This window comes from Hippocampus comes, unplaced genomic scaffold (genome assembly GCF_001891065.2).
Source record: "Hippocampus comes isolate QL1 unplaced genomic scaffold, H_comes_QL1_v1.1 scaffold174, whole genome shotgun sequence".
NCBI classification, from domain to species: Eukaryota; Metazoa; Chordata; class Actinopteri; order Syngnathiformes; family Syngnathidae; genus Hippocampus; species Hippocampus comes.
Window position 1 is genome coordinate 9,117,724 of NW_017805983.1, and position 22,845 is coordinate 9,140,568.

At 42.5% G+C, this 22,845-nt stretch overlaps 1 protein-coding gene across 2 annotated transcripts; it reads right to left on the reverse strand.

The window, feature by feature from the left end:
- Nucleotides 1–6,535: 6,535 nt before the first annotated feature.
- On the reverse strand, nucleotides 6,536–19,302 carry stk35 (serine/threonine kinase 35). 2 transcript variants are annotated; one of them, XM_019890788.1, is made up of 3 exons: nucleotides 18,527–19,302; nucleotides 15,128–15,926; nucleotides 6,536–7,416 (listed from the first exon to the last, which is right to left on the reverse strand). In XM_019890788.1, exons 1-2 carry the CDS (start codon nucleotides 19,056–19,058, stop codon nucleotides 15,184–15,186), a joined length of 1,275 nt encoding a protein of 424 aa, XP_019746347.1. In that variant the 5' UTR covers nucleotides 19,059–19,302; the 3' UTR covers nucleotides 6,536–7,416; nucleotides 15,128–15,183. The 2 variants fall into 2 exon arrangements, with proteins under 2 accessions (XP_019746347.1, XP_019746346.1); XM_019890787.1 differs by having other exon boundaries at nucleotides 15,109–15,926; nucleotides 18,527–19,301.
- Nucleotides 19,303–22,845: the final 3,543 nt, after the last annotated feature.

The window sequence follows — 22,845 nt, forward strand, 5'->3', positions numbered from 1 at the left end:
ATGTCAAAACACTTTGATTATCATGTTATTGTTTGTGTGCATATCAGCAAATTATTCACAGCAGATTAAATTCACCTCCATGTCGTCCTCCAGCCTCTCTCTTCACATGTAATGTGGAACTGATGAGCCCAATTCAAAGCGCATGGTCCAATTACAGTGACTCAGCACCAGCACACGAATTCACACCTGTGAAGAAGCAGCAGATCAGATGATTAGAAGTTATCAAAGGGATTCACTTTTGGATTTGGACACCCTTGACTGATGTACACTACAGTTACATCCAGAAGTATTTGGGAAGTGACAGAAGCTTTACTATAGTAAAGTGTGTTAAGGTTTGGTGTTAACTTTTTACAAAGCTAACCTACTAGAACATCTGAAATTTATTTGGCATTGATCAGGACTCAGGAGTACTTTAAATCAGTGGTCCTTAACATTTTTTGTGTCACGGACCGGTTGAGACAAGTAAATGCTGCTCACGGCAACCATTAAAAAAAAAATAATAATAAGCGCTGGTGGTGCCAAAAATGATAATTATACTCTGAATAAGCATTTTATTAACGTTGATTTTTTTCATTCATTTCAAATGGTGTTTTTTCTATCATACAACAAATGTAGAATTAAAAAAATATATATAACACTGTGAACTATAGAGAAATGGACCAGTCAGGAATAATAAATATGTCTTAAAATATAAACATAATAATTTTAGTTATGATCTTACCTATAGTGTTAGCATCATTGCTACTTGAAAATGTGACTGATCAAAAGACGACCCGATTGATTGTTGCTTTCATCCGGTGGCTGCAGGCTAGTTATTTGCGACTAAACTGCTCATGTTTATGTCTGCGGGCTGTGCAGATTCTGCTCGCATTTTCATGCTTTCCATTTGACCGCTTGGGTGCTACTTGTTTAAATGATTCACCAGGTTTCTTGTACTGTCTTGTTTTTGACGACAACTACTCACATCTAGCTCCTGCACGTCGCCCTGGAGATACCGCCATGGGAGGAACTTCTCTTGTCAAAATGGCTTCATCTTCAAAAGTCGTGGCTGCCCGTCAGCTGTGCATTTTGATGTACGTTGGTTCGGTTGACTTTCTGTTTTCTGCTTCTTCTTTCATTTATTGGCGATTCTTACAAATCAGTGTTCGAAGGGGGACTCCGATTGGCTTGAGTCGTGCACATTTCCGCCACATCTGATGGAGTCAATTTGCTCGCAGCTCGCAGGTCTGTTTCTGTGCAGTCAGGTCCCAAATGGGCTGTGTTCGGTACCGTTCCGCGGACCGGTGGTTGGGCACCTCTGATTTAAATGATGGCGGGTCTGTGCTGACTCCCATTTTACGTGAGTTTAATTGTCATTTGTTAATTCTGAACGTAGCTGCATGAGCAGGGTGTGCACACATTTTGGCAATCATTTTTTTGCCATGGTCGAGTTTTACTTCCCGTTCCTCCTTGATTTTCCTTTTCACTTGAGTTGTACAGATTATAGATCATATTTATGATGGAAAAAGTTTTGCAGTTTTTCTTTTTTTTAATTCTTGGTGTCATTTTTTTCTATCACGAAAACAGTCAGTTGAAGAGGGGTGTGCAGACTTTTTATATCCACTGTAAAGTCCTACACAAAATGTTTGCTTTTGACTGCTTTGTTGAGGACATCTATTTCACATGAATGGACAAGAAAAAAATGGAGGAGATAGGTAGGAATGCTCCATCCAGCGTACACAAGAAAATAGCCATAGCTCCACTGAAGAAATGTGAAATATTTCATCTTACATGCATGGCATCTTTTATGGCAGGGGTCACCAACAAAGACCACATGAGTAGCCTGTTCCAAAAAAATACCGCACCGAGGGATGGAGCAATCCGATTTTCTCGGAACGTCGTATAAGTTACCATTTGAAAATGTAAACAAAGGAGAGATTTATAGAAATTAAAGTATTTCATATTCTCAACTCAACTTTATTTATTCAGCATGTACACAACAACTGCAGCCGCAACAAAGAGCCGGACACAAAACATATAAGATGATAATTAATAATACAATCATAAATAATGAAATAAAGTATTCTCGTATTAAAATGTACACGTGCCCTTCAAATTGGCACTTAGGAGAGAGAATGTGCTGAGTTTTATTCCCCCTTGTTGCAGATGTTGTGGGAAGCTCTTAGCTGATGACAGAGACGCAAGATTGAAATCTCCATCAAGCATGTGCATGACATCACTCCCGCTTGCTAGATGGCCTTGACCTCCATTTTTGAGGCCCCAATTTTTGTGTCATGCACTTTTTAGAGAAGTTGTATGATTTTAATTTTTTTTTTTTTACCAATAATAACGTGATTATTGTAATTTGAGCTTTTTTTAAATTTCAGAAGTCTGTATCAAACGGACCCTTCGCACTCATCAGTATTATTATTAATTAATTATTATTACTCAGTAGGCAAGAAGTAGGTGTCATCTTTAAAAGGTGATACCTTTTCTATGGTATTCGATGGTGTGTGTCATTTTGGATCACACGTCCATCACAGGGTGGCCCGGTGGACCAGTGGGGAGCGCGTCAACCTCACAGTGCAGAAGTACCGGGTTCGATTCCAGCTCTGGCCTTCCTGTGTGGAGTTTGCATGTTCTTCCCGTGCCTGCATGGGTTTTCTCCGGGTACTCTGGTTTCCTCCCACATTCCAAAAACATGCATGGCAGGCTGATTGAACACTCAAAATTGTCCCTAAGTATGTGTAAGCGCGGTTGGTTGTTCGTCTCTGTGTGCCCTGCGATTGGCTGGCGACCGGTTCAGGGTGTCCCCTGCCTACTGCCCGAAGACAGCTCGGATTGGCTCCTTGTGAGGATAAAGCAGATCAGAAAATGAATGGATGGTTGGATGGACGTCCATCACAGGCACCACAAATAGTCTCTGTCCATCCCAAGGACACAGACTCCATCTCCAAGGCCATCAATCAGCCAAATGTCCGCTGCTTCTGAGATCACTTCATCATTCAAATCCCATGTGCCCATATTGTAAAGCGCAGAATAGATTAAACATCTTGAAATGTGCTTCTGTAATCAGAATTCTTTCACTCATAAGCTTGGATGTCTCATTTCATCATCTGAGCTGCAATCATCTTTTCAATGCTTTTGTTGCAATTACGTCTTCTTATCAGATGTTTTCAAATGTTCATCTCATGTCCGGCAGAGCGGCTGATGAGGCTCTGCCGGTGGTTTGCAATCAAGAGCGCCACACGCGCCGGAGGACGTCGGCTTGTCAAGGTGCCCTCGTCTTTGCGGAGTCACAAATGTATCAACCAATGGTTCTCAACCTGGGTTCGATCGAACCCTAAGGGTTCGATGAATCGGTTTCGGGGGTTCGACGGAGCCTCTGCCTTGGAGGTTAAGACACACCCGACTCAACATGTCAATTAGTTATGACACGCCCACTGCAGATGATGACATTACATCGCTTGTCCAACCAGCGGTGCTGGGAAATTTAGTTTGCTCAGTCGTCAACGTGTGACTGTCGTGATAATACATCGTGTGATTTTTTTTTTTTTTTTGTAGAATTTTTTTTAATATATGCTAACTACGTCGAGCAAAAAAAAGAAAGTGGTCAGATGAATATGTACAACATGGAGATTCACATGCATCATGGAACATGATGGGACTCAGCGTCCCATCTGCATGAATTGTTATGCCAAGTTGAGCAACTCTAGTCTCGCACCGGCAAAACTGAAGGAACACTTCTTGAATCATATTTTTATGAACGGTTCGGTGAATGTGCATATGAACTGGGTTGGGTTCGGTACCTCCAACAAGGTGAAGAACCATTGGTATAAACCATCGGGACAACACACAGCAACGCCACACCCAGTTTGGTATCAATCCAGCCAGTGTTTGTTCTAAACAGCATCATTCAAATAATCAATTTCATGAGCAATGCAGAGGAGTCATCAATCGCTTGTGGTGTTGTGTCTTGATCTCAAATGCCAACAACTCCAGTGAGGTTTTACGGTCTTCATCCACCTCTGCTCCTTCGTACTCAGAAGGGTCTAAAGAAAGGCTTAGCATCCATGATTTAAGTGCTGTTCCACCAGTCCAAATATGATACTTGCTTGGTCTGCAGGATCAGACATGAGACTCCTGGATGACAACATCCATTTGAATCTAATCCATTCAAAAGCCACAAATTCACTTCAGTTTGTGTGATCTATCCCTTCAGTCGAAAAGAAATGCAGAGGCTGCACTGGGAACTGTTTGAGCGTTGCAGAGATTAGCTACGTCCTAAATCAAAAGGACTCACCATCTCTCCAGGTGGATCTAACATATTGTTTCAATTGCTCAGAGATGAAGGTTAAAACGTGGTTGATTCAGGGAGGAAGGCATCGTTATCTTTCATTTCGGCCTTGTTGATCTGCACATATAAAGGGTCCATTGTTTGAAATTGGTCAAGAGAAATTTTCAATTAGAAATGGCTTAGTGTGTCACGAAAAGTATGTCGACACTGATTTAAAAAAAAAACGTCTCAGCTTTTTTCGAGCACATCAGGTTTTTGAAACATTTTCGGCTTTTGTTTTTAAGGTTGGTAAGGTTTTTAAGGAAGCCACTAGGGCGGCGCTAAAGAGCCGCATGCGGCTATGGACCCGCGGGTTGCCGACCCCCGGGTCCTGACCCAGCCTTGATTGTCCGAGAAAATGGTCGGATGTCAAGGTAATGGTGATGATGATGATGTTGATAATAATAACAAAGCTAATGTGATCGGTAGGAGGCAGCACTGCTCCATCCAATAAACTGAGCTTTCATGCCAACCTGCAAACAGCTGGCAGCCTGGGACATGATGTTCCCAGTGTTGTGCATGTGCTGCACCAGGCACAGCAGTGCAAACATTTCACTTCCCGTATCCTTTTCTTCACTTTTTTGTTCAAATCTCTTTTGAAAACAATAGTACAGAATACAATAAGGTTGGATTTGTGAATTTTAGGAAGCTCTACATTTGAAAAATTCATGAGTCGTTCATGCAGTGCGTAAAAGCAGTTACATAAGGGCAATGTTGTTATTGTGCAGGCATGCATTTTCTCGATAGACCCCCTCGATAGGAAAACCTTTTGTTTTGCCTCATTTTAAAAAGTGTTTCCCAGCGTGCAAATTCTTGTGACATTGTTTCCTTAATAACCTATTTCTTAAAATAATGCTGAGTATTAATTATATTCAGGAGTGCATGCAGTTATGTCTATCGTAGTGTTGTGGTAATAGTGTAGGAAAAATAATTGATTTCTTGAATGTATATATATTAAGTAGAGAGGGAATAATACACATTTCAACGTGAAACAGTTGTGCATAAATTCTTTTGAATTCAAATCCGTGTCGCCTGATTCAGAATCGGTGGTAAGGACAGACATCGCTGCCCTCGGGCCAAAACCTCCTGACCTCGAGTCCGTGCTTTGTCATGGTCCTAATATGGACGAGCTCAGACTGGTAAACGTCATGACTGAGCTCATGATCCAGGACAGGTCACAATGACGCACTTACTTCCCACAGTATATTCTCACAGTGGATTAAAGTCTTGTGGATTAGGATGAGTCTCATCTATGTATACCGATGCTACCTTCAACGCCACGATGGTGAATGGAAGAGGCCAGGCCATATAGTGTGTTGAATTAGTCGTCCAGTACACGTTAGAGTAGCTCAACAGGAGTTACCAAAGGTTGGGCGTTTAGCTCAAAAGCTGCTCAAACCATCTTCTGCTTGATGGTTGCTGGCAGGGTTTGAAGTTAAACCAGTCGCAACTGTTGCTGTGCAATTCATTACAAAGGTGGAGTAGTATTTTATAGGAATATAAAATAGACTTTGACTCAACTTGTAATTTTTATTTCAAGAAATGTCATCAAATATATTTACAGGAAAAAAACCCCACAAAAAAATATATCTTACTGGCTCCTGTCAACTTCAGTAACAAAAACATTTGTTGATCAATCAAATAAACATACATTTCAGTACAAGTGGGAAAAATTCATACAGAGTTCAAAACATATTTATTACACACAACACTGTGTTTTTAAATTGTTCTCAGTGAAACATTTTGCATAGCGTGAAGTTGTTTTTGTTTTTCAAGTGGAACGACGTCTGAATGTTGAATTTGAAAGAAAAATAATGACAACCTTGATGACACTTGCGCACTGCATCAACCACAGCAAACTAAAAGCCTGGTGGCATAACAGGTACGTATTGTAGTTTAAACCCCTACATTTCTCAGCATTGCTGTATAGCAATAAGAGTAATATTTTGACTTTTTATACCGTTTTAGATAGACCCAAAATCTCAATCTACATTTTTATTAAAAAGAGCAACAAGCGAATCTGACGGTTTTTTTTCCCCTGTGGATTTGGAAGATTCAAATTTTGGAAAAGAAAAAAAAGGAGTTTTCTGAGTTCGGTGATATTGATTTTGAACGAGTCCATTGTAAAGCAATGGAGCGTGATCACACTTTACAAACTGTGCGCGTGAACTACATTTGTAAAACGGTCGCAAAAAGAAAACATCATACATTGACATTTCGTTTTGGAGATTGTCTTAACATTGGGTTAACTGTACAATAACACCACCTCATAAGAACTAGGCTACATCGGGTGACCGTGTTGAGGGCAAGAAAAATGTTAGTGAGCGCTAACTTACGTCTAAGCCCAAACTCCACAAGAAAACTAGCCACACACTTGTTTAGTAGTGAAGAGGTCGCCAAGAACCTGAGGATGTTTCAAACAAAACTGAGCGTGTAAAGGGAAAGCGTGTCGCTAATGAGGTCGCTCCACACCACATGGGGGGGGAAATACCTCAAAGTCCACCACGAGTGCGGAATGACTGAAATGAAATGCTACATCATGCTTTGGTCCGATACGCAATGAAGAAAGAAGCTCCCTGTGTTTACAAACCAAATCTTTTGGAAAAGCCTCCGCAGTCTTCGTACGCTAATCTACGCGCTCTTCCTTCCATTCAATCACCTGCCCTCTATTCCCCCCGATCCACGTCGGAAGGCCGGGTAAAGAAAACTCACGGGTGTGACTACGTTTTTCAGTGTTGCAAGACCCTGTTTAAGGCACCGTGTTGGGAAACTGATAGCAACGCCTGTTCAGAGGAAAGAAGCGACGCAGCCACCTCAGGACAAGGGTCATCCCATAAAAGGTAGGTTAGCTTACCTGTGCTACTACTCGCTGCATCGCAATGAAAAAGAAAACAAACAGGCCCGGAAGGAGGAAAACAAACAGCTACATCGTCAAGACGTTTCATTGCGGGTGGTGCTGGAAGAGAGTTGATTGCATAGTGGTCCCAACTGAAGAAACTGACCACATCAGTCCAAAATGAACGCGTTGTGTTCTTCACAGTCTCGCTTTGGCGGATTCCCTTTCTCTGTCAAGGAGTCCACATCCACGCGGTAAACAAAATCTGCAGACACAGAGCAGATAAAATTATCCAAATTGTTCATTGATTGCATCGTGGTACCTCGAGTTATAGAATCAATTTGTTTCGTGAGCCCGTTTGTAAACTGTTGTTGTTCCACCCCCCCACCCCAACGATATTGAATGACCTTTTTAGACTTAGCGACGTGGTTAGTCACCAAGGTTGATGCTCTCAAGGCACTCATTTTTTGACAAACCAGTTCCGAATACTTCATTGACTCATCAGCCGCTCGCTGCATATTGAGTGGATATGCGTCAAGAGTCGGTAATAGACAGATAACGGGGAGAACCAGGTCACTTTTCAAATTAAAATATTTTTCGGTCTTGGGTCTTAAATGAATTGGAAGTACTGTAGTTATTTTTTTTTGGGGGGGGGGGGTGTTGACAGCTGACAATGACCCGTCATTCTGAGGTCTGATTCATTCATTTTCGACACCGCTTATCCTGTATAGCGCCGCGGGGAGCTGGAGCCCATCCCAGCTGACTTCGGACGAAAGGCAGGCTACTGGTCGCCAGTCAGTCGCAGGGCATACACAGAGATGAACAACCAATCCACGTCCACACCGTCAGTGAGTGGGAACCGATCCCACGCTGCTCGGATACAAGTCAGGCAAGTGTACCACTACACCATCAGTGTCTGAGGTCTAAAAGAACTGATGGTTACATCGCGTGAGAAGCCTGACAGATCCGTCTGCTCATCCATGCTGAGACTTTCCGCATAACAAAACAAGCGCATTAGTAGAGGCAGCTTTTCTCCCCAAAAATCTTGTGTGCAACTTGAAATGTGAAAAACAAAGTCATTCCACAGTACTTTTTTCATTACAGTGGTACCTGGAATTAATTACTTTTTAACGTGTTCTGTCAGAATTAAATAAATGTTCCCTGGTGAAATGAATTCAAAATCTGTATTATATAACAATATAATAAAACATGGGTGGCCCGGTGGGCCAGTGGTTAGCGCGTCGACCTTACAGTGCAGAGGTACCGGGTTCAATTCCAGCTCAGGCCTCCCTGTGTGGAGTTTGCATGTTCTCCCTGTGCCTGCGTAGGTTTTCTCCGGGTACTCTGGTTTCCTCCGGGTACTCTGGTTTCCTCCCACATTCCAAAAACATGCATGGTAGGCTGAGTGAACACTCTAAATTGTCCCTAGTTGTGAGTGTGAGCGCGGATGGTTGTTTGTCTGTGTGCCCTGCGATTGGCTGGCAACCGGTTCAGGGTGTCCCCCGCCTACTGCCCGAAGACGGCTGGGATCGGCTTCAGCACCCCCCGTGACCGTTGTGAGGATAAGCGGATCGGAAAATGGATGGATGGATGGATAATAAAACAATACAGGAACATTTTAAGAAAAAAATGGTATAGCTGATGTTGTTGTTTTTTTTTTTTTGTCCAGCACTCTAAGAATAGCCCAGCAGCTAGCGAGGCTACAGCTCAGCCTGTCTGTGGTGTGTCACTCTTTTAGGTTGCATAACCCACAGCAGCACATGGTAAGAATGCAAGTGGGTCAGCTTAGCAGCGCGCACACATCTTGCTGATGATGGACTGTGCAGGGGACATGGAAAGTGGTTACGTCACAGCTGAGGTGGGGCCATTTTAATGCCGTAAACACAATGCACCATTCACCAAGTTGGCCAACGCTGGCTGCACACGCGTACTTACAATGCCCACTGGCACCATGTTGGCTCTCGCGGGTCTGTCTTGGCGCAATGACACACATCATCTGGTTAAAGGCAGAAACTCATACTTGTTGGGACCAATATTGCTGTGTCTGGGGTACGTCAAGAGCATGCGCCACACTATAAAAGCTATAAATGGTGTTGAAAGATGCATGATGAGTTCATCTTGGTAGTGGGTTTAGAAACGAGCAGGTTTGATGACTTTTCATCTTATTCAATGAAGATTGTGTCATTTTAATCCAAGTTTCACAAAAATAAAGAAAACCCGTCAAAGGCCAGCACTTTAAAATCTGGGGAGAACGAAGTCAAATGCCAGCTATTTGTTGTTGCATAACCCAAAAGTCAACACTGTTCAAACAAGTGGTAACTGGTATTTTGGGGAAAGTGGTGGGGCCGGTTCCTGTAGACACCGAGGCACTTTCAATGATTACTGGATGGAGTGTTGAATTTTTACAATCCCAGGGTGTATTTGTAGGCGTGTGGCATGCAAATAAACACATTTCTCACGGATGCCGTTCTTGTTTAATTATCTGTTATGTAAGTGGGAGTCTGTGCCTGCATGTACCTTTTTTTTTTACAGCAGGAATCCAAATAAAGGGTTGCTGGGGCCAAAATTTGACCCCAAAGCATTTGATTTTTTTTTTTGTATAACATACATTAAGTTAACCATCTGTAGACGCAGCTTCAACACGGTCCCCGGCTGCGATATCCTGATCACCATCAACTTAAAACCTACTATTGTATCTCTTCACTCATGCAGACAAGTTCACAGGTCTGCATGACCACCCTATTTCGCTGTCTCTCCACCATGCATTCTTTGACAGTTTTATTAACCTTTTAGTTCCCAAAGTCTGCTTTACTTTTTGGTCACTCAAGGATCTGTCCACTGAAGACATCTCCAAATAAATCTCCAGCGATGATAACCAGTCTGCCTCTCACCAACAATAACTTCTCCCGTCATGACCGTCTACATATGCACATCGACTTTGCTTTCACAGTCCAGTACTATTATGGCACGTGGTGACCGAATTCCCCCATGGAACTAAAAGTTTAGTCCTGGAAAAAAATTGCTCAATGGAGGATCAAAGCTCTGTAATTTGATTTGGAATTGTGAACTATGAACATTTTGTTGTCGAACCCATTCAAATACCCCTCAGCACACAAAATCCTCCCATCTTGTCCTGCCAGATGCTCTGACACTCCGTGTCCACAGTCAAAGTGGCACAAGTGTGGCACTCTGAATAACCGACCTACACGTCCTAACGACACTGTGAGTTTCCGAACAGTCAGAGTACAGCACAACACGCCTGAAGTGCATTACCAAACGCGCCACAAAATGGGATTGAATCTGCATAAATGTCCATCTTTCATACACATGATTGATACGGTTCTGGGTTCTAAGATAACAATCGTAAAGTCCAACCGGCCACTGTGCCAATACAGTATAGAGACACTGTGATCCAAAACAATACTTAAAGATATTTAAAATGTCATATGTAGGCCTAGGGCAGCACAGCGGGTGACTGGTTAGCATGTCCGCTTCACAGTACAAAGTCCAGGGTTCAAATCCAGGCTCTGGCTTTCCTGTGAGGAGTTTGCCTGTTCTCCCCCTGGCTGTGTGGGTTTTCTTCGGGTACCCCGGTTTCCTCCCACATTCCAAAAGCATGCATGCTACGCTAATAGAACACTCTAAAATTTGCCTGTGTGTGATTCTAAGTGTGTGTCATTTGTCTATGCGTAACCTGCAATTGGCTGGCAACCAGTTTTGGGTGTACCCCGCATGCTGCCCGAGGACAACTGGGATCGGCTCCAGCACGCCCACGTACCTTGTGAGGATAAACTAATTAGAAAATGGATGGATGAATATGAAGCATGCAGTCTCAGTGGCCAAATTGCATAAGAGTACGATGACTGGGGCGAATGAGGCAGCCGCGAAAAAAATATCCACATTCGCCTTTATAAAAAGCAAAGACTGCCAATTAGGGCAGCTGGCCATGAATGTGGCAAAGTATGGATTAAAAACCAAAAAAAATCTGGACTTTATCCCTTGTTCAAGCCAAGGAAAAAAAATATGTCGCGTGTTAAAACGATCAATGATGTGAATATCAATATAAAAGGATAAAAGTAAAAATCCTGAAAATGAAATATTGAAAAAGCAAGAACGTGCTGATTTCATCCTACTTATGAATGATATTTGTACTGGCACAGTTGGGCCAATGTCAGTGAAACCTAGGTGGCCCGACAGGCACGTTAATTGGCCCCGAGACATCGAGCCACCGTTACTGTCAAACTTGGCCTTTTCAACATTTTGCCTGACTGGAACTCTCTGCAACAAATGATAAAACTCATCTGCTCAATTATAAAACCAATCTGTATCACACGCTACGATTTACGTGCATGTGTTTATATCCACTTTTATTTGGACTTGTTTTACTCGGCTGTCTACTGCAAAGTTGCCATTCATTGTAAAGAAGAATCTTTTCTCCATTGCCTTCCATGCATAAATAATCAAAAGAATAAATTCCCGGGAAGCTTGACTCTATCCGAGCTGACTCAGGGTGAAAGGCGTTGTACACCTTGGGCAGATGGCCAGTTAATCACAGGATATTGCAGATGATTTTCACATGACGAGCAATAAAAACAGGTTTCCTTTGTGGTATGTAGCAATGACATCACTGAATGACGCGGTGGTAGTCAGAGTCGCAGCAATTAGGCCAAACGGCTAGATGGCAACTGTTTGTTGCCCTTCTGTTTGGAGTTTTAATGGCAACTACTGAGATAAGTGGTCAGTGAGGGAATATGCTGGCTGTAAAATCTTGACACCACCAAAACATATAACTACTTCCCCAAAAATGAAAAGGGACAATGAATATCCAATTCATTAATTACAGTAATTTTGGAAACAATGACATTGCTTTGAATATGAGCATAAATGTCCACTTTTAAATCAGTTGAATTTATTTTTAGGTTACGTTTGGGAGACAATTCCTTGTCATTGGAAGCAATCATACACATACACAACCTCAGCAATTATTTTTAATTCTAGTGAAGAGACGTGTTCTTGTTCTCTATCACACAGGGTGACTAAACCTGGTTTGAATCGAACTCCTTATTTTTTCCTCAAATTGAACTTATTCATAAACATAGCACGTACAGAGCTACATCTCTTGAGACAATTCCTTTTGTGCTGTTCGAGTTTGACTCCGTGGGAAATAATACCAACTTTAGAACTCTCAGCCACCAAGCGACTATTTTCACAACGTTATCGTTGCATAACCGTCACTGCAGTCATCACACTTACTCCCCCAAATCTTGTAAATGCAGTTGGGTTTTTATGGGGCATTTTTCAGTCTCTGCGTAACAACCTCTCCGACTGTGAGCGCTATTACAAAACATACTGTTGCGTGGATGTATCCTGCCTTCAAGCTGTCGTCAAAGCAACTTAATTTCCTGTGGGCCAAAAGTTAAAAAAAAAGAACGGAAAAGAAAACTTTAAACAAAAATTGTTTTGCTGTCCTGATTAAAATGCATGCTGCTTTGGGGTATGGCGACCAGATGGTGAAAGAATGCCTTCAAAAGGTGAAAGCTGCTTGTAAACAGGCGTTCGTGCCATTCATACAAAGGACAGTCTAAAGTGAAGATGACAAAGTCTCTTCCTGGTGTCCGAGAAATGAAAGCGGATTCACAAGTAAGGATAAACAGGACTAGGGCTTAAATGTGGCCCTGGCCCGGTTTGTAAAGAGACGCCATACGGTCCGCAGACAGCAAGGGCACAAAATGTTCCAGACACAGGCCTCCATAAGCTTTGGAATAATGAGCGACACTGTCACTGTCCGTGAGCGACACTGTCACTGTCCGAGGAAGGGGGTGGAGGGGTGATGAGTGACTGTCACAAACAGACCTGAGGTAGATGTAATCAAGATTGAATGTGGCTGACTTCAAAAGGCAATCTTCCCTTGGCATTAAAAGACACAAAATCATCATGTGCCTATAGAATATCCTGAGGGAAGTGTGTGGTCACACTCAAGGCCATGTTTCAGAAATCTACAGCACATGAATGGAGAGCGAGGCAAGGAGCAATGTCCTGTCAATTGAGGGAGTGTGTCTGCTAATGACAACTATGCATACAATGGGTGCAAAGTCAGCAGCATTTTGCCAAGGGGACTTCACCTATTGTATCACTTGAGTAGTGCGGAAATCACTGTCCTTCATTGGACCATGGTTATGGTGCTCTAATGGTCCTGCGGCGAATGTGCAGTGCCATTTCACATTTTAGCCAAAAACGTCCATCTTTGCGCTCATGACACCATTCCACAACTTTGCAACATTTTTTTCAGTCATTTCAAGTAGGGTTTTGTTATATTTTGCTGGTTCGGGATGTTTCTGTTTAATTTAAAGAGTAAACTGCTCTTCCGTGTGTGCTTATGCGGGAAGAACCTACCAATAATCATTTAACTCCTGGGAGGGGAAGAGGAGGCATCGACATAAGGTACATAGCTGGAATTTGCCCAATTATTATAATCAGCAAAAGCAGTTTGCCAGTCAAAATTTGCATTTGTGCTTCATCAAAACACAATGAATAGCAAAACTGAGAATTACTTTTTCTGTTCATTTGTGTGACGTCTCTTTGGTCCCTTTCTTTAAATCCCATTACTGGCCTCTGAAGGGTGAGTGTACCGTTGCTAGCTATACCACGAGTTAACCTACATGTGCCATAAATACCACCGGGCAGCACAAAGATGTGACCTCCCGCCGTCAACGTTTACAGCCCTAATCCCTTCGGTGCTGATGACATGTTTCTGACTGAACCAGTTGCAGCCATGCAGGCCTGTTGCATAACGTGCGTTCTCATCATGCTGTGAGAGAACTAAGCCGGAGAAGCTAGATTCTAGCACACAATGGCGTGCTCAGAGTGCATCAGCAATCACACGTGGTTTGGGGGATGAGAGGTGTTATGTCATAAGGTCTTTTACAATAGGGGGTTCATGGCATGATCTGAGAGCTAACTGTCATACACGGTCAAGCTCAAACTTTGACAGTTGTTTTAGTTTAAACAAACATCCTGATGTTTGGGTCTAAATACACATCCACTCTCTCAAAGGTGTGAATTTTTGCTGCACTTGCTGGTTATCTTGGCGCTTTTCTACTGAGTCAGTACCTTTAACCTTGACACTGTCACGTCATTCACCAACTAACAGAAGAAAAAGTTGCCACTGAAGCAAGCAAATACAGTGGAAATTCCAATGTTGGATTCATCTGAAGTTGTATGATTTGGAATTTAAATATAATGTTAATGAAATAACTTTATGACTTCAACATCGCACAATCTGCATTTGACAAGAAATGGCCGCAAAAAGAAAAAAAAACCCTTTGGTCTTTTTACATATGATACATACATACATACATCTTCCGAACCGCTTGATCCTCACTAGGGTCGCGGGGGGTGCTGGAGCCCATCCCAGCTGTCTTTCCTTGGATTTTAATAGAAACTACCAGCTGCTGCCCATCATGATCACTAATAAATTATTAGAGCAAGTAAATAAGACGAAAATAAAAATGGCTTACAATTTTTGACACACCACAGAGAAAAGCATACCAAATTTAATGAATTAAAAAAAAAAAAAAAAAAAACACACACCCAAAGCACACGAATCTGGACTCTGACTGTCGGATTATTAGCCTTGCTCACAACTCTGTCTCCAAGTGCCTAATTTTCCAGACAGTCTTGGCATTTTAGCCTCATAGCCTTGCCTTGTTAGTTCATAGTATTTTTGTTCTAGTATTTTCTTTGATCTGTATTCTCGGCCATATATTGGATTTTCTTGTCCTTTCAGTTGACTATCAATTTTCGTTTTTTATTGTTCCTTGCCTTTTGCAAGCATTTTTTGGTTTTGATTTAGTTGTGTAGATCCAAATGACTTTACCCCCAATAGGTAACACACACATGTGACAATATCTGATCGTAAAACAAAACAATATCAGATTGGTAAGAGAGATGATCTTACCTGGGAAATAAAGAGGTACCTTTTTTGACTAGTTGGAGTGGGGAAAAAGGGAAAGGGTTTGAGTAGTTGGGGCGCTCACGCGGCACACGTGACCCGGTCCATCAGCACCTCCAGCTGACAGGCGTCGGGTCGCTCCTGAGGGTTGAACGCAAGCATTTCCTGGAGGAGTTTCTTCACCTCTTCTGACATGGAGCTCCTGGCCTTCTGAGGAATGTGGAGGACCATCTTGGGGTTCTCCAACAAGGCCTCGCCAACAGGCACAATCTCTGAGCCTTGTCGTACGTAGGTGCCCAGCAGCTCCCGTTTGGACTCGGCGTCAATGAAAGTGATCCGCTCGATCATTGCCCAGATGATGATGCCTAAGGCAAAGATATCCGCCTTAGCCGTGTAGTGGCCCTCCCACACCTCGGGGGCCATGTAGAAGTCTGACCCGCACGCAGAGGACAACCATAACTTGTTGAGGTTGACAATGTTGTTCTGGTTGCTCCCTCTGCTGCCAACACCTGCAGCGGGCAACTCCTCAGCGTTCTTCGAATTGACGGTCGCGCAAACCTTACTCAAGCCAAAGTCAGCTACTTTAAGAACCGGTGAACCGGATTTCTGTGTGATTAAAATGTTATCTGGCTTCAGATCCCTGTGAACAATGTTGTTCCGGTGCAGGAAAGCCACAGCACTTGTCAACTGGCGCATAAAACTCCTGTTGGTCTGGGGGTCCGGTCGACGAGACAGGACGTACTGATTGAGGTCACCACCTTCACAAAACTCCATGACAAACCAGAGGTAACACGGTTCAGACGGCTGCCCTATAATGCGTTCCCCTGCATAGGCAGAAAAAGATAAAGAACACATGCAGTCAGTCAGGAGTCGGGTTTACTACCGTACATAACACAACACCCAAACAGTGCATGGTGTTGTGGGACCAAGCTGAATTTCAACCAACTATGCGACTCAGAGAAGGAGACAGATGAAAAAGTTAAAGAAATGTCTTCAAGGCTTGTAAATTAAGAGCTGGAGGCCATGCAGGAAAAAGTACAGACTTTTGCAATATGTCGACAGGTGCTTTCACGCCTTTATTTTGCTTTCTACTGTCTAAATTTAATGACGGGTGTGGACACTCGAGGGATTTGCCACTCACTGGCTTCCTTCTGACACTGTAAATATTCCAAACCATTCAAAATGTCAGAACAAACCACGTGACAACAATGTCTTTTCTAATTGGTCTGCGGTAGCCGCAAGAATGTAAGAAATGACAGAAACTCTGCCAATATATGTAACATTGCGCAAAAGTGAATACTGCCGCTCTTGGCAATGTTTAGCATGACAAAAGGCAGCGATGTTAGCAATTTCATTTCATTTTAGAATGTAACTCAGAAGACATGCGGTCTTTTGCTGGAAGCTAACCTGTCATGGATAGATGATTCAAGTAATTAGGGTAGTTTTGATAGTAGATTTCAAGATCATTCACAGAATAACAGTTGCCAAACGACAAAGAGAAAATAAAAGAAAGTAGAATGAAACCTCTAAAGTTGACTGTCCCAAACGAGGTCCACTTTGGACACAGCTCACACGCTTCATTTGACGCGATGTGATTCACAGTGGATGGGTGAACATGTGCACTCCAGAAACCAAACAATTTACATATATACAAGTCATTAAAAAGAAATTTTTCCACAATATCAACCCATTAAAGACAGAATAGTTTTACTTCTCTGTATTCTACAGTAGTCAACGTTTCTTTCAACTTCCATGACAGTTGTTAAAAATGTCACTTAAAACATCACATGACAATTAAATGCAAATTTGAGCCCGGAACAAATTCTTTCACTGAACAGTTCCTTTGGGAGCTTTTGTTTTGAAATTACAACAATTTGGAAGTCAACCTGTGCCTCACAATGTGTTTGATTTTGAAAGTTCCACTGTTTACTACATTTGTACGCAAGTGACAACAAACCATTTCACTGAGGACAAAACTGTAACGCACCCGGTGCAAAACACCTTTATGAACTAAGGTAATATGTTTGGACTGAATTGCCACCTTTTACTATGAAATGTCCACATTTTTCATATGTGCTAAAGAAATAAAAAGTCACTTCCAAACAGCTCTCTGAATGAGAATGACGGTTATCATGTGATGTGATCATGTGATGAGAAGAAAGGCGCGTCAGCGCAGAACGCCGATGCATATGTGGAACTGGGAGTCGCGGGTGGGCATTGAAGCGGATTTACATGGGGACAGGAGATGTGAGCCAATCTCTTTTTCATCAGTGGACACAACAGCTTCATGTTTGCTTTCAAACTTAGCTTGTAGCAGACGTGTGCACATTTTCAGCATGGCGTCTTTGATCCACAGGTGAAAGGACACTTTGATTCGCTCCTCTTTCATCTATAACTACTTCAAACAACAAAGTGTATGCAGAAAAGCGGTTAAGATTGCACGACTGTCTGTGTCTTGTGTTGTGTTGTATTATTTTGTTATTTTATGTTAACTGTTCTTTTGATGGCGGCGTGGGCATCCGCAGCGGCTCCTCTCTCTCCTGAGGAAAGAAATTTCATCTGTGCGGTATGTTGCACATGTAGCACATTTGACAATAAAGTTGGCATGAACAGGACATGAACATGAATGGTGATTGTTTTTGGTTCAAGTGCAAGTTTTAGGAATGAGAGTTAATCATTGTGGTCATTTTTTCCTAATTTTTAATAATTGAAAGATTTTCCTCTTTTTTTTTTAACTTGGGAGTAGTTACATATGAACACGAAATGTGTTCGCAGAGGTGTGAGTGTTGAATTTTAGCAGTGGTAACAAACTGTGACTGCATTAACACCTAAGATGCCCATTCAGTCTTTGCAATGTGATCCAACTCTACTGACTCCATTTTGTCTTGATGGCTCCAAAGAAGGCACTCTTGGGATAAATTTGACATTCTTACATAAGAGACAAGATATCAAAAGAAAAGCATACATATGGAGATTTTAGAGTGCTGAGCCAGGACAAAAGCACACAGTGAGAAGTAGGTCAAACCTGATAACATACAACCTATACCACATACAATAAAATATAAAAATTTGATGCGAGAGTGACACGTCAAATAAGTGTTCAGTGTTCAGGGGATTCTTATTTTTGTGGTGGGCATTGTGGTTACATACTGTACATACCAGACATGTATAGATGGGGAATAATGTTTGAAAAACTGCAACTCTGCTTCAGTGCAATGTGCATAAACATGATTCACTTAGAACAATGAATTTATGTTGTTATAATAACAACTACTTCAGTTTGAACTTGGGAGCAAAATACAGCGTAATAACTTTACTCATGTTATTCGTTTGATCATAGGTTGGTAGTTTTGATATGAAATATAGTTTTTTTAAGGGGGTGTCCCCACAGTAAAAAAGCAAGAAATGCCAGTGATTTCTGTACCTTTCAGTGAGGTCTCCACCAGCCTCAGGTATGGTTTGGACCTCTTGTTGCCATGGCTCATCTTCTGGGCCAAGCCATTCCTCTGCAGGACACACTCCTCCAGTTGCACAACATTCTGGTGTCGGTTCTCCAGGCTGGTAAGGGCCCAGAACTCGGCCAAAGCCAACTCCACGTTCTCCGGGGCGTCGCACTGGAGCCTTTTCACGGCCAGCCTGGCTCCAGTTTTCCGGGCTATGGCCTCGTACACCACACCGTAGCTACCCCGGCCCACCTCCCGGATCAGAGTGTATCTCGGTGGCACCGACAGAGGCACCAGCACGGCAGGCTCTGGCCGAACTGTCCGGAGGAAGCTAATGGAGAAGCAGTCGTCGTCGTCCTCTTCCTCCATGGGCTCCCGGTATTTGTTATTGTCCTCCACCGTGAGGGAGCGGAGGACTTTAGCCGGCTCTCTTTTCGCCTTCCCGGCCACATTTCGCCTGCAATTGCCACCGCCGCTTACCTTTCTCTTCTTTTTCCCGTCGCAAACATCCATGATTTAATTTTTAGATGAAATTTGGATGAATGGTGGGCGTGTTTACATTTCATTACTTTAACTCCAAACTCATCGAATTTGACGCCTTGACGCCCGTTTCGTAACGTTCCTGTAAGATTTAAGGTCCAGTTAACGTTGCAAAGTCAGCGGAATGCCATTGGTGGACCAAGTGTGGAAGTAAATTAGCTTCAAAAAACAAAATGTTCCAGCGAGCACAGGACAAGGGGCGTGGTTTTCCGCTTACGTACGACAAAAGACTGATGTTGATTGGTTGACGGTCCAAACCAACTCGCAGTGATTCTGTCAGTTCAATGCTCACAGACAAGTGTTTTGTTTTAAAAATAGAGCGCCGGTAGAGCATATTCGACGCCATTATTTAGTACAAATGGTATAAAGTTTGCTGAAAATATTCTGAATTGTGACTGCCATAGACCACCGCCGTCTTTGTTTTCATTTTTGTCCATGCTGCTTCGCGGCCGCGTGGGAAAACACGAGCGTTGGGCAGCACGTGCGCGGTGGCATGAGGACCCCCCCCCCCCACACACACACACACACACACACACAATTGCATAGTTTGGTACAAAACGTCCGAGCGGTGCGAAGTAACCAAGTACAAATACGAAGTTACTGCATTTCAGTACATATATTTAATTCCGTATATTTTTGTTTACTTTTTCCCCTCCACATTTGAAAACACATGTCTACAATCTACTGCTTTCTCTAACCAGTCAACCGCGGTTTTGATTACAAGAAAACTGTCCGTTAGTATTGAAGAAAGGACTTGAAATGGTAGTTTGGTTGCTGGGTACTGTCGATGTACCCTTGCCCCCACCTACCAGCTCAAATGGTGCAACACTATGCACACCTTTCACCCTATCTCTCTTTATGGACAATGTGTGTGACGTATTTCAGTGTGCACAAAGTATACATTGGATAGTGAGTGGAATTTCCCCTTGAGGAACCAATATAAGAATAATGAATTAAAACTATAGCGACATGGAGGAACGTAAAACTAATGACTCGACAGATTTGGAGAAGAATGATATTCCTGTTGTTAAGATGTTTGGATGGTTAAGTGTGTTCTCGGCTTAAGTCACGGTACAGTGGTCGAGACATAGAGTAATGTGTTAAAATTATTGACTGCAATGGTGTGTGTCTTTTGCCCTTACTCTGTTTTGTTTGTCCCAGCAGGGGGTCATTCCAGCACTACAGTGAGCATCATTCATTGTCCTGCATACCAGGCCGACTGGTCGCACAAGAGCAGACTTTCTATTGTCATTGCTCAGTGGCCATGCTGGAATGATGTATTTGTTAGTCCAAGCTCAAGCACTACAATCATCAGAAATCCCAATGTCAAAAGCACCACTGACTTTTTCCCATGATGCAGAGTTCCCGTATAGTCAGCGTCGCTGCTGCTAAACCATTTAACAAATATTGACTCCCACCACTAAATAGACAACATACATACCAAATAACTGCAAGCACACTCTCTAAATGTACAGGTACTTCCGATTCGTCTTCCAAATGCAATTTACTAAACCTCACATAAGAGGACTTCTAAAAAGGGCACATCCTGCTGCAATAGGATTGGCTGCTTGCAGAGATGAGAAATTGCAAATTAAATAATCCACCTCGATGACGGTATTGACAAGAGGCCAGCCACTTTTGTTTCCTCCATGCCAGCTGAGCAGAAAGGGAGGAATGACACACACCCTACAGATGAATGAGGGAGATGTGTCCGCTGTGCTAAATCCATCATATTAATTTGGAAAAAGACTTTTTTGCTCTGTAGATTAATGTGCATTGTCCTTAAAAAAATGGTACCAGCGGAAACAATTTAGCCCGCAAGAACAACATAAGTAGCCCAAGGGTCTGTTCTCAAAATAGCTCATCAGTGATCAGACCATGTGACTTACTCAGAAGAATTAAAACAGAAGAAGAATCCATCTATCCATCCATTTTCCGATCCACTTTATCCTCACAAGGGTCGCAGGGCATGCTGGAGCCTATCCCATCTATCTTTGGACAGAATGAGGGGTACTGGTTACCAGCCAATCGCAGGGCACTCAGAGACAAACAACCATCCGTGCTCACCTTCACATCTATGGACAAGAGTGTTCCATTAACCTGCCACCCATGTTTATGGAGTGTGGGAGGAAACCGGAGTACCCGGAGAAAACCCACACAGGCACAGGGAGAACCTGCACGCTCCACACAGGAAGGCCGGAGTCGGAATCGAACCCTGCACCTCTGCATTGTGAGGCCGACGCGCTAGCAAGTCGAACATCGTGCCGCCCTCATGCAACCACTTGACAAAATAAAATTGAATTCAAGACACCGTTTTTGTTTTTTTTTGGGGGGGGGGGTTCAGTGTAGCTCAATATTCATGGCTGTGATGCTGCATTGAAATGTATTTGAACGAACAATATGAGAATTAAAGAAAAAAACGTGCTCTCATTTTGAGAACAGTTATTTGCTAAAATAAACTGCAGGTTCATGAGCAGAACACATAAAAATATGAAAGAAAACAAAAACCACTTATACTGAAGAAATCTTGTTTTATTTTATGTTCTTGAGGTCAACGCTCAGGAATTTGTACTCTTCCACAAACTTTCCTTCCAATCTCTGAATGTTTACCAGTAATGTGTGCAGTGGCTTCTTATTTATGAACGTTTGCTGTTTTGTTTCTCCAACATGGGTAAGCATTGAGGTGGCAGTGGTATGACACTGTGGGAAATGTGCAGGATTACTGCACTTATCTCTGAGGTGAGTGTCTTCACTTTAACCCATAACGATTCCATAACACAGAGTTTCTTCTGTTAATGATGTTGGTCATATTGTGTTGCAGTACATTGCCATGAGCTTTGCTCACGAGCAAACAGGATGGAGATGTGTGCACTGCCAACTGCAGAACACCACAATTCATCACCATTTATTTAGGTAACAAAAGATGGTTTCATTTGAAATTTGCAAAAAAATAAAAAATAAATAACAGATAATTCATTCAGAGTGATGATGGATGATACAGACTGCCTAAAGTTAACACACACACACACACACACACACACACACACACACACACACACTCTTGTTTTGGAAATTAGACCTGCAAACCTCCGAATTCCCAGAGGAAAGATTTTTATTGCTACTACAGACCAAATGTGGGCAACATGATGACCACTTTTGGCGATTAATTGTCAGATCTACAGTATATTGCTTCACAAATATAAAGATTGACTGTTATGGAGCTCCACTGGTAATTGGAGCTTCCACATAAGGCAAACTGTCCATTTTTGTTTCATGTTCTTTATCACATTGGCGCAAAGTAGAATTAGCTATGTTGTTGTTTTTGTCGTCAAGTCTGAAAAGGATGTTTTTCATCAGTGTATACATAATCTACAACAGTTAAATTGCTGCTCCATTGCCAAATGGGAGCCCCAAGGATCATTTAAGGAATTAATGAATGTTTACCATCCTCAGGTGCTATGTCTTAGTTTGCTGTTTTGTTTCTCCAACATGGGTAAGCATTGAGGTGGCAGTGGTATGACACTGTGGGAAATGTGCAGGATTACTGCACTTATCTCTGAGGTGAGTGTCTTCACTTTAACCCATAACGATTCCATAACACAGAGTTTCTTCTGTTAATGATGTTGGTCATATTGTGTTGCAGTACATTGCCATGAGCTTTGCTCACGAGCAAACAGGATGGAGATGTGTGCACTGCCAACTGCAGAACACCACAATTCATCACCATTTATTTAGGTAACAAAAGATGGTTTCATTTGAA

Bases quoted from the DNA above. Each gene is read 5' to 3' on its own strand.
- stk35 (XM_019890788.1), bottom strand. From the start codon at position 19,058: ATGGATGTTTGCGACGGGAAAAAGAAGAGAAAGGTAAGCGGCGGTGGC. The intron at 15,927-18,526 runs GTACAGAAATCA...CTGCCTATGCAG, and splicing joins GGTGGAGACCTCACTGAAAG to GGGAACGCATTATAGGGCAG.